General features: G+C 45.6%; 1 protein-coding gene across 1 annotated transcript in view; it reads left to right on the top strand.

Moving 5' to 3' along the window:
- The window catches only part of LOC132571824 (uncharacterized), a 50,594-nt gene that overhangs the window by 30,868 nt on the left and 3,319 nt on the right, over positions 1 to 16,407 (top strand). The window contains exons 8-10 of the mRNA XM_060238616.1: positions 291 to 355; positions 8,870 to 8,996; positions 16,068 to 16,184. Of these exons, the coding sequence (XP_060094599.1) occupies positions 291 to 355; positions 8,870 to 8,996; positions 16,068 to 16,184 (309 nt within the window). The remainder of the gene's footprint in view (positions 1 to 290; positions 356 to 8,869; positions 8,997 to 16,067; positions 16,185 to 16,407) is intronic.

Here is a 16,407-nt window from a genome sequence, read left to right as displayed (position 1 = left end):
CCACAGCCTCCTTGCATGAAAGTAAACAAAGCCAGCCTTGGCTAGGAAATGCTCTTAGTCTCAAATGTTCTCTGATCCTAAGTAAAGCAAATCCAGGTAGCTCTCTGCCCCTGGAACTTCTCACCCTTAAGGGAAGAGGTTAGAAGTTCCTGTGAATCTATAGAACATCTTGGAAAAGTGAGAAGAGCTGATTTCCTTGCCCTGTTGCCTGCCTTGGTGGCTCAGTAAATCTTCAGGCTGGAGTGGAGGGTTGCCAACTTTGGAACTGGCCTTTGCTCTTTTGTGCCTAGAAGGAGAAGTGGATGTGCTGAAAGAAACAGAGGGGAAGTCTCAAGAGGAACAGCTGTGGATTCAGGTGGGCAGCCATGCTGGTCTGAAGTAGGGTTGCCAGGTCCGACTCAATAAATATCTGGGGGCTTTGGGGGTGCAGCCAGGAGACTTTGGAGGTGGAGCCAGGAGCAAAGGTGTAACAAGCACATTTAAAAGGACTGCATACTTTTAAAATGCCTTCCCTCCTTTTGTAAATAATGAAGGGGGGCACCTTCTTTGGGGGCTCATAGAATTGGTCCACCTCATCCAATCTTTTTGAAACTTGGGGAATATTTTTAGGAGAGGCACTGGATGCTATGCTGAAAATTTGGTGCATCTGCCTCAAAAAACAGCCCTGTAAAGGTCCCAGATACTCATGGATCAATTTTCCATTATTCCCTATGGGAATCAGTCTCCATAGAGTATAATGGAGTTCCCAGCAGACATTTCCCTCCCCCCCACACACACTTTCTGATGACCCTAAAGCAGGGAGAGGGCCTCCAAACCAGGGGATCTCCTGCCCCCACCTGGGGATCGGCAGCCCTCACCTGAAGCAACAGAACAACGTTGGGAGTTTAGTGGCAACTTTAAGATCAACAAAATTTTATTCTGGGTATAAGCTTTCATCCGCTTGCACACTTCATCTGATGAAGTATGTATACAAACCAGAGCTTACACTCAGAATTAAACTTCGTTGGTCTCAAAAGTAGCAAGGAGCGCCTGTGTTAGTCTGCTGCTGATTAAGGGACCTGGGCTTTGCACTGGGTGGGGGAAAGCTTCTCCTGTTCCTTTTCACACACCAGGCAGCTGAGCAAGCCAACTTTGTGCGTGTTTGTTGGGGGGTCTGGGCAAAAGTTGGATCTAGATTACTTTATAAATGGATTCTCATGGAATAGTAAGCATCTTATACAGGAGTATGAATTCAGGCAACGAAGGAGCAATAAGCTACCTTCAACGGACATGGAGTTGAACTGTCAGGGAGTCTGCTGGTTGCCTTTTATTGTAGTTCCATTGAGAGCATTTTATCTTATTGCCTCTGCGCGTGGTTTGGGAGCTGCACGGAAGCAGAGAGAAGGGTGCTCCAAAGAGTGACGAGAAGAGCACAAAAGATTTGTGGATGTTCTCTCCCCTCATTGGTGGATCTGTATAATATGGGATGTAAAAGGAAGATACAAATGATCCTAAGGGACCCTTCACATCTGGGCCATTTGCTATTTGAGATCTTACCGTCAGGTAGACGATATAGAGTGTTGAAGGCTAGGACAAACAGATTTAAGGACAGTTTCTATCCAAGTGCTGTGGTTAGGTTAAATGCAGGGTTATGAAGGATTATCTGTTTTAGATGTATTTAAATGGTTTAAATGGTTTAAATGGTTTTATGAATGTTTATCTGTTTTAGATGTATTTAAATGGTTTTAATGGTTTTAATGGTTTAAATGGTTTTAGATGTATTTTAAATGGTTTATGAATATGTGTGTTTGATGTGTTGGTATGTTTGTGGAAGAGCACCTCATTTCGTTGCTCTCTTTTTGTTGAGAACAATGACAATAAATTTATCTATCTATCTATTCAGAAGGCCAAATAACGAAACGAACAGGGGAGAAGTTAATGGAAGGTTTAAAAAAAGTTAAGATTCATAAGGTTAGAGAAATGGAACTGAAATTTTTCACTCAATGGTATAGAACTCCGGCTACTTTAGCCAATATGTTTCCTGGGTTGAGCCATAAGTGTTGGCACTGTAAGAAAGAGAAGGGATGGTGCACCCACATGTGGTGGGAGTGCCCTGAGGCCAAGAAATTATGGGAAATGGTAGTGGGAATGATAAAGAAATTCTTTCAGGTAGAGCCGAGAATTAACTTTGAATTAATGCAGATGAGTGTATTAGGGAATGAGACAATAGGGAAGAATAATCAAGATTTACTAAAAGCAATGATATCAGCGGGTAAAGCGGTATTAGCGGCAGGATGGAAGGATAAAAGTAAATGGAAGGAAAGAACTTGGCATATCTCTCTGATTTTGTTCAGTCAGATATAGCTGCTATAATGTCTCAAGAAGAATCATGGGAGGAAAGAAGATCAAGAATTAAGGAAAAGTGGCGGACCTACCTGAAATGGGCGAAGGAAGAAAGGAGAGTGGACATTCAGTGGAAGCTTCAAGTCCTTTGCCGCTGGCTGGAAGAAGAAGAGGATGTATAGACTAAGGGGGGATGGGTTGGGGGGGGAAATGTAAAATGGATATCAGAAAGTATGTAGAGAAATGGATAATGAATAATAATAATAAAATATACATATAAATAAAAAATGGATTCTCATGAATCCATATGGTTTTTACATAGAAACAAAATAAAACCATCATACTGCAGAGAACATGTCTCAGGCTATAGGTAGCATTCCCCCCCCCCCCAAAAAAAATGCACCCACTGATTAGTAGCACCACAACAGTGCAAAAATGTGGTTCCATAGCACAGATCCTCATGAATTCATAGGAGTTTTTACACAGAAACAAAATTAAACCACCATCATACTGTAGACCAGGGGTGACCAAACTTGCTTAATGTAAGAGCCACATAGAATAAAGGTCAGGTGTTTGAGAGCCGCAAGACATGAACATCAGGTGTTTGAGAGCTGCAAGACAGGAAGGAAAAAAGGTAGGCAAATAGATGAGGGGGAAGAAAGAGGGAGGGGAGGTGGAAAGAAACCAACTTTAACTTTAAATGCATTCTCCACACCATGGGCTGGTTTGGCTCAGAGATGTGATTTAAAGAGAGAAATGCCTTTTCCCAGCCAACCAACTGGGTGGTGGAGGCTTCGAGTGCCACATGGTATGCATAAAAGAGCTACATGTGGCTCCCCAGCCACAATTTGGCCACCCCTGCTGTAGACCAAGGGTGGCCAAACTGTGGCTCGGGAGCCACATGTGACTCTTTCACACCTATTGCGGGGCTTTTAAAACTGCCATGGCCCCATTGGCCAGCTTGGAGAAGGGATTTGCCTCTTTGAATCACTTCATCAAGCCAGCCAGCAGCTTGGAGAATAGCTAAAATTACTTTCTTTCCACTTCTCTCTCCTTCCTCTCCCATCTATTTCCTTCCTTCCCTCCCTCAAGCATCTGATGTTCATGTCTTGAGGTTCTCAAACATCTGGCATTGATTCTATGTGGCTCTTATGTTAAGTAAGTTTGGCCATCCCAGCACCACAAAAATCACGCCTCCACGGATTCTTGACACCACAATAGTGAAAAAACACAGTTCCAACGCACAGATCCTCATTTTTTTCATCCTACACTCACTATCAGATCACTTATTGTATAGCCACATATTGTATAGCAAAAACCATGCATCCTGGCTTTGTGGTGCCACAGGAGCAAAAAAACATGGTTCCAAAGGAGGGATTCTCAGGGTTTTTGTGTTGGGTTACCCCAAGCTCACCATCAACCACAGCCAGGTCTCAGCTGTTGAATTTCATGTCCCATGGAAGCATAAAATAAAGCACACCTCTGAGCATGTGCCAACTGCCCCTTTCTTCCTTGTTAAATAAACTAGAGGTTGGAATACAGGGTAAGTTGCTTGATGTTTTCAGGAGGGAGAAAAGCAGTGTAGAAATGAAGTAAGGCAATAAGCATTTTTCTGTTCAGTTAACTAATTCTAAATGTGTTTACCCAGAACTAAGTCCCATTGGTCTCAATGGAGTTCACTCTGGGGTAGGTGGGTTTAGAATTGCAAGGTAAGACAGGCAAAGCTTCAGGGTGAGGGGGTGCTGCTAGTCCCAGCACCTCTTTCCTGTCCGTTTATTCAGCAATAACTAAACTTGGAGTGTCCAGCTGTGCACTGTCCTCCAACCTTCCCTGTTGTCCCTTTCCTGGGCATCGGGACAGGCAGAAATTCAGCCGGTGTAACTTTTCCTGCCACAGGGAGGCAAAGGAATCGTTGCATTCGGCTGAATTTTTTCTGTTCCACCCCAAGGAGCAAGAAAGAGTTTCTGTCAGGTAAAGTTTGCCATCTCCGGGTAGGGAATTTCCTGCAGTGTTGGGGGGTGGGCCCGCGTGGGTGGGCCCAGTGGGGTTTGGGGAAGGGAGGGGCTTCAGGGGGTATAATGCCACAGAGTCAGGGCTTTTTTTGTAGAAAAAAGCCAGCAGGAGCTCATTTGCATTTTGGGCCACACCCCCAGATGTCACCATTAGATATAATGCTTTAGAGCATAATCTCATAATCCCAGAATTGCTATTTTCTCTAGGGGAACTGATCTCTGTAATTTCAGTAGATCTCCAGGCCCCATCTGGAGGTTAGCAACCCTCATCTCTGCCCCCCCCCCCACTTGTCAGTGGGCCTAGAGCTGCCAGGTCTGTGTTGGAAAATACCTGGGACTTTGGGGGTGGATCCGGGAGAGGGCAGAGTTTGAGGAAGGGAGGGGCCTCAGCATGACACAATGCGACACCCTTCAAAGCAGCCATTTTTATCCAGGGGAGCTGATCTTTGCTGGCTGGAAATCAGTTGCAAAAGCATATCTCCAGGCCCCACCGGGATGCTGACAACCCTAACAAAGGCCAAAGCAAGAGTCAAGTTGCACCTTTAAGACCAAGCAAGTTTTATTCATAATGTAAGCTTTCATGTGCGAGAAGCACACTTCATCAGACAACAGGATGGAATGGCAAGCAGTCCTAAATATAGAGAAAGCGGGCAGTGAGCTAGTATGCAGAGTCATGGAAATGTTTTTTAGCAGATTAAAAGAGAGTCACAAATTGGGGTCTGGTGTTTGTTAGTTTATGTTAACTGGACTGCTTGCCATTCCATCCTGTTGTCTGATGAAGTGTGCTTATAGCACACGAAAGCTTACATTCTGAATAAAACTTGGTTGGTCTTAAAGGGACCACTTGACTCTTGTTTTGTTCTACTGCTTCAGACCAACACGGCGGCCCTTGGCTCTAACAAAGGCCAGTATTACTTTCCAGGGAAGGCCGGAAAGGGTTAAGCGCACCGAGTTGTGTTTCCTAGAGAGGCCACCGGAGTGAGAGCCGCCTTGTCTTCTCGGTCCGCCCCTTGCCCTCCCCATTCTCTCCTTGCAATGAATTAGGCAAGAGGCGAAGGCCGCATGGAGGAGGTGAGTGCAAGCCAGCGGGCCGCAAGGAAGTGGAGGGTCTGAAAAAGAGACCCCGGGCTGGCTGGAAGAGAGGGCGCTGCACGTGGCCAGCCCAAAGTCTCCTCCCAGGCTGAGCTGGGTCGGGTAGGGATGCCAGCCTCCAGGTGAGACCCCCCCCCCGATTTACACCTCATCTCCAGACTACAGAGAGATCAGCTCCCCTAGAGAAAACGGATGCTTTAGTCTATGGCCTTGCACCCCACTGAAGTCCCTGCCCTCTCTAGGTTCCGTCTCCAAATCTCTAGGAGTTTACAAGCCTGAATCTGACAACCCTTGCTGGGCAGCTCCTCCAGCATCGGACCCCTCCCCTTCTTAAGCTCAGGCGCAGGATAGGGAAGGCTCTAAGGGTCCCCTCTGAAAGGAGCAGTTAGCTGCGACTTGATAGTACTTCACACACACACACACACCAGAGAGAGAGAGAGAGGAGTCCTTGGCACCTTGAAGGTTGGGCTGTCCTGGTGTCATCTTGGCCTGGTTACTGTGATGGGTATGGACAGGATCCAAGGACTCCAAGAAAGCTACCAAGTGTGCTCTAAATTCTTGTCCATCCCGGACCGCGTAAAGGAATCCTCGTTGGTGTTTGCCGCAAACCGATCACTGTCTTGGGGCAGCTTCCTGTGACACTTTAACTCAATGGAACAGGGCCTTCCACTAGTGCCACCCAGCAGCTTAAATTGCCAGCTCCAGGTTGGGAAATACCTGGAGATATGGAGTATGGTGCGCAGCCTGAAAAGAGCCAGATCTGGGGAGAGGAGGGACTTGAATGCCATAGCGTCCACCTTCCAAAGTGGCCATTTTCTGCAGGGGAACTGATCTTTACATTTTTTACTTCTTTTGTTTTGTATACAGCAGGCCCATAGCCAGAAAATTTTCGATGGGGGGTGCAGGCGAGCGAGTAAGGCAGTGGACGAGTAAGAAAGGCAGACGAGGAAGGCGGCGAGCAAGCAAGAAGGCAGGTGAAGAAGGCGGCAGGCGGGCGAGGAAGGTGGCAGGTGGGCGAGGAAGGTAGCAAGCAAGAAAGGCAGGCGAGGAAGGCGGCAGGTGAGCAAGGAAGGCAGCAGGCAGGCAAGGAAGGTGGCGTGTGAGCGAGGAAGACGGGCGAGAAAGGTGAGAGGTGAGCTGGGAAGGCAGTGGGCAGGAGAGAAAAGCAGGCGAGAAAGGCAGCGGGCGAGCAGTGGAGGGACCAGAAAGGTAAATCGGGGGGGGGGAGGAGATTTGTGGGGTCTGGCCCCCTGGGACCCCTGTAGCTATGAGCCTGGTATACAGTAAAACAGTTTTGTGTCTATAATCACTCTCTTCATAACTTGATTGTGGGATACCCCAACCAAGATATACCCTGGTATACACAAATCAAAGTCCTGTGTTATTCTTTTCTGGAGCACCTTTAAAGCTAATTTTCTAGCGACCCTCTAAAACTAACTTTTGGAAGTTTTTAAGCAGAGGCTAGATGGCCATCTGACGGCAATGCTGATTCTGGGAACTTAGGCAGATCATGAGAAGGACAAGAAGGGTTGCATCAGAGTTTAGTTCTCATGACCCTTTCTTACATGCCCAGGGTAGTGCTAATCGCAACTTTGGAGTCAGTCAGCAATTTTTCTCCAGGCCAGTTTGGCCAAGGATCCTGGAGATTTTTTGCCATCTTATGGGTAAGATGCAGGGGTCACTGGGGTTGTGGGGGGGAGGTAGTTGTGCATTTCCTGCACTGTGCAGGGGGTTGGGCTAGATGACCCTTGAGGTCCCTTCCAACTTTACGTTATTCTAATTTCCCTTTCTTTGGGTCCAGTTTGGGTAACAGGAAATAATGCCACAGAGTCTACCTTCCAAAGCAGCTGTTTTCTCCAGGGGAGCTGGCCTTTGTCACCTGAGATCAGTTGTAATCCCAGGAGCTCTTCAGCCACCACCTGAAGGTTGGCAACCCTAGCCCATAGCCCCCAACCTGTGGAATGGCCTGCCTGAGGAGTTTAGGAATGGAAGGCTCCCACACGTTTGAATAAAACAAGAATGGTCAGGAGGGCATTGTTGTAAATGAGATAAGCAAATACAATAGAAAGTTGCAGAGATGTAGCAGAAATAATTAAGATCTGGAATGGATAGTAGCACCTTTGTTGCGTTATCTCACAGAGTGAGGTTTGCCTGAGGAACGGTTGTACCTGGGAACAATGTTCCCCTTAAGCTTTGGAGTCTCGTGAGCAAAAATTCTACTTTGTGAGCTACTGGCATTAAAGTTGTGAGCTGCTGCATAAATTAGTGTACTCTGGCGTCATCCTTCCTGAGCTAAGACAAAAATGTGTGAGCCAGAGGCTAAAAATCCGTGAGCTAGCTCACACTAACTCAGAGGGAACACTGCCTGGGAATGGTTTGTGGATCTATTAAGTTGCTACTCGACTAGAATTTTAGTATTTTTAGGACTTCTTATTACAGGAGCTGTGGTTCAGTGGCACTCCCCCCCCCCCCCCCGCCCATCAGCAGCACTTGAGAGTCATTGCTAGTCTGAGTAGACAAAACTGTCCTTGATGGATCAAAGGTCTAATTCAATATAAGCAGGCCTCGGATTCAGCAGGAGCTCACAGGAATGCAACTCCTGAACCTTTCTGAGGGTTCCCCTTCCTCCTCCCCACCTTGCCCATTGAATAATAGGTGCAGCTGCATAACAATCCCTGGATGAGCTTCACCACCTATTTCTCTACAAAACGACCCCTGAGTATAAGGCATAGGAAATCCAGGCCTTTGCTAAGTCTGGGAAATTCTTTCTCCAATTCAGCAATTTCTCATCGGATTCCCCCTTTGAAGTTCCTTTTAGCAACACAGTGCTGCTCTTACACAGTGCTGAACTGGACTCTCTGACACTAGGAGAGCCAGTTTGGTGTAGTGGTTAAGTGTGCGGACTCTTATCTGGGAGAACCGGGTTTGATTCCCCACTCTTCCACTTGCACCTGCTAGCATGGCCTTGGGTCAGCCATAGCTCTGGCAGAGGTTGTCCTTGAAAGGGCAGCTGCTGTGAGAGCCCTCTCCAGCCCCACCCACCTCACAGGGTGTCTGTTGTGGGGGAGGAAGGGAAAGGAGACTGTGAGCCACTCTGAGACTCTTTGGAGTGGAGGGCAGGATATAAATCCAATATTATCTTCTTCTTCTTCTTCCACCCTCTCACCTTTCTGTTGTGCATGTACATTGGCTTGATGAATTGATTCCTCAGTGCACCTGAGGAAGGGAGCTCTGACTCTTTGTAATCATATGCTGGACCTTCTTCAGTTTTCCTGCAAGTGAACTGACTTTTAATCTGAATGGGAAGTAACGTGACTCCATTTGCTGCCTTTTTGCTTACAGCGTAGGTAGCAGCTTGTGCCAGGGCATGGAATTGGGTATATCTGTTAAGGTAGCATTAATCACTTTTCCAGCCTTACAGAATTGGCATCAATCTCTTTCAGGCACCAGGGCTGCAGGAGGGGATGTCTGCTGACTTCTCCCCATTAGACCTGAAACCTCCAGAGAGCCTGAAGATGGAGTTCCCTGTGCAGATCAAGCAGGAAGATGACAGAGAAGCCAATTTCTTAGGTAAGATTTTGTATGCCTCAGATGGGGGAGAGCAATTTCATTATTGGGATTTTGTGGATCATTTGTGAGTGTAAAGTGCTGACCTGTGGTGACCCCATAGGGTTTTCAAGGCAAGGGACGGAGGTGGTTTGCCATTGCCTGCCTCCAGGGCTTTTTTTGTAGACAAAGCCCAGCAGGAACTCATTTGACTATTAGGCCACACACCCCTGACATCACCATTGTTTCACACAGGGCTTTGCATAGAAAAGGCCCAGCAGGAACTCATTTGCATATTAGGCCACACACCCCATCGCCAAGCCAGCCAGAACTGCGTTCCTGCTCAAAAAAAGTCATGCCTGCCTCTACATACCAACCCTGGGATTCATTGGTGGCCTCTCCAATACTCCCTCGAAGCTGTGGAGTCTTGTGAGCAAAAATTCTACTTTGTGAGCTACTGGCTTTAAAGTTATGAGCTACTGCATAAATTACTTTGCTCTGCGGCCATTTTTCTTGAGCTAAGACAACATTGTGTGAGATGGAAGTCTAAAAAAGTGAGCTAGCTCACACTAACTTAGCTTAGAGGGAACATCGCTCCTGTCCAGTACTAACCAGGGCCAATCCTGCTTAGCTTCAGATATCTGACAAGATCGGATTTAATTGTTTTAAACTAGGTGTAAGCTTTCATGTGCCCACTTCGTCAGATACATTGAAACTGAAGTCACCAACCATTATATATAGATTGCCAGGAAGGACCAATTACAGGCAAGATGCATAAGTAAATGCGCAGTAAAATGTAGCTAAGACTGGATTGGTAAGACATGCGAATAGCAGCAGAATAGAATACAGCATAATAGAAGAGTTTACAAACAGCTGTGAGAACTGAGTGACATTCTCATGTGTAGTGAGATAAGAAATCAATATCTCTGTTAAGCCCTGGGGGTTCATTGTCCTCCTGAGTGTTGTAATAACTTGTAAAATCAGGTATCTCCCATTCCAGTCTGTGTCTGAATTTTTTTTCCACAATTTTTTTTAAACTGCTTTGAGGTCCCCTATTGAGTCCTCTGGGAGGTTGAAATGTTCTCCCTGCAGGTTTCTAAATTGTGTAATTCTTGATTTCAGATTTGTGTTGATTTATTCTTTGGCATAGGATTTGACCTTTCTGCCCTATGTAGAGAACTGAAGGGCACTGTTGGCATTTAGTGGCATATACAGTGTTAGAAGATGAGCAGGTGAATGACTCTGAGATGGTGTAGATGTTGTTAGGGTCAGTGTTTGTTTTGTCTGGGTTTATAGGACAGCAAAGTTGGCCTCTGGGTTTATTGCAAGCTCTGATTCCAGTGTTCGTGTTCAAATTAGATGTTGCATTATTGAGGATGAGGAGTTATTTAAGATGGGGGGCTGTCTTTAGGCAAGAAAAGGTTTGTCCTCAGGACTTGTGAAAGAGAACTGTCATTCTCCCTTAGAAGTTTTAAGTCTTTGATGATGTATTGATCTGTTTTGAGTTGAGAGCTGTATCTAACTACTAGTGGTGTTCTGTTATTGTCTTTTGGGCCTGTCTTGCAACAGGTTTTTTTTCCTGGGTACCATTCTGACTTGTTAATCTGTTTCTCACCTTCGTCAGGTTGATACTTAACTAGTTCCAGAAACGCTCATTGTAGATTTCCTTGGTTGAGAATCTCTGTAGGATTGGAACAGATGCAGCTGTAGCATAGAGCCTAATTGTATACAGTGGATTATTTGGTATATTTAGAATGATAGATGGAGGCATGTAGATATGTTTGTTGGGCTTTCGGTTTTCAGTATAAGGTGGTGTCTATGCGCACCCATCATGTATTATTACAGCAGTGTCCAGAAAATGCATTTCTAGCATAGATTGGTTCATTATTAGATTGATGGTAAGGTGAAAGTCATTGAATGCCTGGTGAATTTGTCCAGGGCTTCTTTACAGTGTGTCCAGACAATAAAGATGTCATCAGTATACTGCAGGTCTAAGAGTGGTGTGAATGGGTCATTTAGGAAGTGTTGCTCCAAGTTGGCCATGAAGATGTTAGCAAACTGGGGGGTCATGCGCAGTGTTCCCTCTAAGCTGCAGAACCTTGTGAACTACTGGTGTTAAGAGTTGCGAGCTGCTGCATAAATTATTGTGTTCTGGGGGCATCCTTCCTAAGACAAAAATGTGTGAGCTGGAGGCTAAAAATGTGTGAGCTCACGCTAATCAGCTTAGAGGGAACACTGGTCATGTGGGTGTCTGTGGCTGTACCATTGATCTGAAGGAACAATTTGTCATCAGATTTGAAGGGGTTATGGGTGACAACAAAATGGCCGAGTTTGGTGGCAGCTGTGGTGCTGTCTGAAATCATGTTCCTTGTGGCTTGTAATACATCTTGGTGTGGGATGCCAGCGTACAGAGATGATGGCTAAAATAGTATTCTCTGGAAGGCTGTTCAAAGATTGCATTTGCCTCAGAAAACCTATGGTGTCATGCACATAACTAGGAGCGTTGATGGCATAGGGTCTTAGGATAACATCTTTGTATTCAGCTATCCCCACATTGATAGTGCCTGAGATAACGTCGTGCCCTGGGTTGCAGGGATTGTGTATGTGGGGAGAGAAGATAACAGGTACCTGGTGGAGGTTCTTGTGGTGTGTTTGAAATGATTTGTTCCTGATTGTGCAGGGGTAATTCCTTTACAATCTTGTTAAGTTCTCTTTTGTATTCCTGTATGGGATCTTAGAAAAGTTGTTTATAAAAAGAAGTATTTGAGAGTGAGCCTTCTGTTCATGATGACAATGGCTCTACCTTTGTCTTCAATTATAATATCTGGGTTGTTCTTGAGATTGTCTATGGCCCTTCTTCCTGTGTGTTTGAGATTCTGTTGTACACAATGATATTTATTGACTATGGCAGAAGCATTTGTGTAGAACAGAAGACTCGATTTATACCCCACCCTTCACTTGGAGTCTCAGAGCAACTTCTAATCTCTGAGAGAACTTGTGACTAATCCAAGGTCACCTAGCAGTTGTATGTGGAGAAGGCGTGGAGAATCAAACCTGGTTCTCCAAGATTAGGGTCTGCACTCTTAACCACGACACCAAACTGGCTTTCCAACTGTAGAGATCCAATGTCGCATTGCAACCATCAAGAGGGGTCTTTGTGGAGTCTCTTTTTTTGTATAGTTGTTTTGATGGCAGTTGGTGGTCAGTGTCTTGTTTATTGGTGGGCTGGGGGGGCTGCTGGCTGTTCTCCAGTAGATTACTGATTCCTCTGCTGGTCTGAGTCTGTGCACTGAGAGGTTAACAATAATTGTTGGAGGAGTTCTTGTTTGGATTAGCAGCAGGGGTCATTTTGTAGAAAAAGAGGTGGTGGAGCTCATTAGCACAACTCATTTGCCTATGCCACACACCCCTGACATCACCAGAAGATGGACTAAATTACATCAGCTCAACAGCTGCCTTAAAATGCTTTTTGAGTTATAATTGTCACAATAAAACCTTACTCCCATCATACTTTTAAAATTACTTTCTCCTATGCGGCCACAGTGGCTTGATGAAGATTTCCATCTGTCCGCTTTATATGTTTGGGTTATTTTCCTTTTGTGTGTGTGTGGGGAAAAATATTAGAAAGTTTGTCAAATCTTAAAGTTCAGCAAAATTTTCACAGGGGAGTTGAACAATGGAACCCAGAAGCAAGTATTTGGGGATGAGGATAAGGAAGTAAGAGCACAATAAAATGTAGAGGTTTCGGAGCTCCACTCCTGTGAGCTCCTGCCCAAAATGAGGCCTTCTTAGCAGCATGCAGGTTAGAGAGCTGTACCACTGGACTCAAACTCACTTCTCAGCCTTTTTGCTAAGATCGTGTGTGTGTGTGTGTAGAGAGCTTTTTGAGTTTTTGTTTTTTTCGGCAACTCCATTGGATCTCCGTTGGAGAGCAGTAGATAGTTTATGGTTTCTTGTGGCAGTTTGGCCAAGGAGGTTGATTCCTTATAGAAATGTTTCATTCAGAGAGTTTCTCCTTGATCAGCTTCTGTTTGTAGCACAGGGCACTGATCAGACGCCCTTCAGTTGTCTGCACAGGGCAAACATGTCAAAGAATAAACGGACACAAATCTGGCATCAGGAATCACGAAGCTGGGAAACCTGTGGGAGAGCACTTCAGCTTTCCAGGACATTCAGTGGGGAACTTGGAAAGTAGCTTTTTAGTGCAAAGGAATTTCAGAAGCAGACTAGAACAAGAGATTGCTGAGTTACAATGGAACCCCCCCCCCACAGCTTAACAGAGATACTGGTTTCTGATCTCATTACACATGCTAATGTCATTCAGTTCTCGCATCCGTTTGTGAACTCCTTTTATTATGCTCTATGCTAATTGGCTGCAATTCATAGGTTTGCCCAATTGCCTTCATCTAGTCTTAGCTGTATTTACTGCTCAGTTATTTATGCATCTTGACTCTAATCAGCCCTTCCTGGCAACACCTTCCCCACCCTCTACCTAGATGTAAAGGCTGGTGACATCTGTTTAGCGTATCTGAAGAAGTGTGTGTCCATGTGAAATCTTAGACCCAGAATAAAACTTTGCTCTGTTGCTTCAGACTCACACAGCTACCCACACCTGAATAGATATTTACAGAAAGCCCCATTAAGTGGCAGCATTCACTACCTGAAACTTTAGGGATAGTTACTAATTTAGACATTTTACCAGAAAGTATTAGCCAAATTCAAATAGGCCCGCGAGAGACAAAGGAGCTGTGACAGCAGCCTTGAGAGAACCAGTGGCTCCAGATGCCATTAGAGAGGAGAATTCAGCATTTTTAAAAAATGATCGAAGGTCCTGATTGTGGATAGGCCTGAAACACAGCAGCAGGTGATCTTTTTTCCCTCCTCCTGTGCCTTTTGAAATGTCAAACAACACCTGTTGCATTGCTTTAAAGCAAAACAAGGTCTTCTGTTGCGGCCAGGCCATGCCTGGCATGTGGGAGTAGGCCATGTAGGCAGCTGCCGAGAGTGGCCTCCCCCGCCCAACGGGCGGAGGAAAGTGGCGGCTCGACCTCACTCCTAGGCTGCCTCCCCTGCGAGACTTCTCTGCCTAGCAGAAGGCAGCAGAAGCAGCCCCCCCTTTTAAAGGCCCTTTATGCTGTAAATATAGCTAAATGTTCCTTTATAAGAGCCCCGTGGCGCAGAGTGGTAAAGCTGCAGTACTGCAGTCGGAGCCCTCTGCTCATGACCTGAGTTCGATCCCAGCGGAAGCTGGATTCAGGTAGCCGGCTCCAGGTTGACTCAGCCTTCCATCCTTCCGAGGTCGGTAAAATGAGTACTCAGCTTGCTGAGGGGAAAGTGCAGATGACTAGGGAAGGCAATGGCAAACCACCCCGTAAAAAGTCTGCCGTGAAAGCAACGTCACCCCAGAGCCGAAAACGACTGATGCTTGCAGTCGTTTAAATATTCCTTTAAAACGGTGCCAACAGTCACAAGTTGGCCCAGTAGCCACTGTCACATCTAGCGCCAGCATATCTGATTGGAATATCTGTGTTCAAGGACTCGGTATTTGAATAGAAGAAGAATGGGATTTTATACATTCAGTCTCCACCCTCCCCTCCCCCAGGTCTTCTTATCTCCAGGACAGGTGAATATCCCCAGCTTCCTCTCCTCCCTTTGCGTCCTTTTTCTGACTTTCCTTCTGCTTTGTGTTTTGCAGAGGCAGCATGAATTCCTTGTTTTGGGATTACTGTTGATGGGCTCTGCTCGGCTCTGTACTTCTCAGCTGGGAGCAGGGCTTTTTTTGTAGCAGGAACTCCTTTGCCTATTAGGCTACGCCCCTCTGATGTAGCCAATCCTCCTGAAGCTTACAGTAAGCCCTGTACTAAGAGCCCTGTAAGCTCTTGGCTACATCAGGGGTGTGTGGCCTAATATGCAAAGGAGTTCCTGCTACAAAAAAAAAGCCCTGAATAGATGTGTAGCAGGAGCAAATAGAGGGGCCCTCACCTTATCCACCTCATGCTTTCCCAGGGTGAGGTAGTGGTTGAGAGTGTTGGACTAGCATCTGGGCAACCTGGGTTCAAATCCCACTCGAAACATGGATGCTCGCTGGATGACCTTAGGCCAGTCATGCTCTCTCAGTCTGACCCACCTCACAGGGTTGTTGTGAGGATGAAGTGAAGGAGAGGAAATGGAGCATAAGCCAGTTTGGGTCCCCTCTGGGGAGAAGAGCCAGGATGCAAATGAAGTAAATAAGTAATCCCACGCAGGCCTATGGAAAACACTTCCTGCAGAGGCTGACCTCCTGGTGCCTACCTGGCTCTCTTTCAGGCACCAGACCTAAGCTGTCTTTTTGCCCAGGCTTCCACTCAGGGGTTGATGTTTTAACAGTTTTATTGCCTAAAGTCTGAGGAAGGATTTAAGATTCGTTTTAAGCTTCTTAATTCTTTGTCTGTTTTTATTTTAATTATTAACGTTTAGCATGCTACTTTCAGTTCTCTCAGGATGGGTGAGATATGCAATGGTTATTACATAGGCATATAACTAATGAAGGATGAAATCAGATAAGCAGATACAATAGGAAATTAAAGATGCATAGCTAATTAGCATCTATAATAGATAGGATAGGCAAGATATTAGCACCTTTGGTGTATTAGGAAATCCAGGTCCCTATGAAGCCTTGGTGTGTTAAATTCTCATGAATATGGTAATGAGTTCTAGTTCTAGTTTCTCATTGGATTCTCCCTTTGAAGATCCTTTCTAGAAGGACAGTAAGTTGTTTTTGTAACATCTCCACCGGCCCATCTTTGTGTTGTGCATATACATCAGCCTGATGGATTTATTCTCCAGTGGGTCTGATAGATAGCTCTGTCTTACAAAAGGTTATTCTGGAATAAATTTGTGTTAGTCTTCAAGGTCCTCTTTTTATTCTGCCACTGCAGGCTATCAGGGCTACTCACACGGGACTTTTAAACAAGGATGGGAAGGGAAGTTAAGTTGGCTCCACTTGCTGCCTTTCTGCTTACAGTGAGGGAGCAGCTTTCACTAAGGTGTGGAATTTGGGATATTTTCAGCCTTGCAAAAACGTCCTCACTGTAAATATGCATTGATCTCCTTCAGGTTCCAGTGCTACTGGAAGTGATTTCCCCATATTAGACCTGAAACCTCCAGAGAGCTTGAAGGTGGAGTTCCCTGTGGAGATCAAACAGGAGGCTGATGGAGAGGCCAGTTTCATAGGTAAGATGCTGTGTTCCTCGGTTACCAGATGATTAAGAGCCCTTGTGGTAATACAATTCCCTTTTTCCTTCCTCCACTTTTAACTCTGCTGCAGTAAAAAATATCCACCAGTTTGCAGTGGCAAATTCCGGAGAAAGGGCGGGGAATTCCATTAGAACAATTCTTTTATTTTATTATATAAATCTGTTCTGTTTCCCAGTTAAAGTAGCCATTCTCGCCCTCT

This window comes from Heteronotia binoei, chromosome 5 (assembly GCF_032191835.1).
Source record: "Heteronotia binoei isolate CCM8104 ecotype False Entrance Well chromosome 5, APGP_CSIRO_Hbin_v1, whole genome shotgun sequence".
In the NCBI taxonomy this organism is placed as follows: domain Eukaryota; kingdom Metazoa; phylum Chordata; class Lepidosauria; order Squamata; family Gekkonidae; genus Heteronotia; species Heteronotia binoei.
The sequence above is the reverse complement of the archived record's forward strand: the minus strand, read 5'-3'. Positions and strand labels throughout refer to the sequence as shown.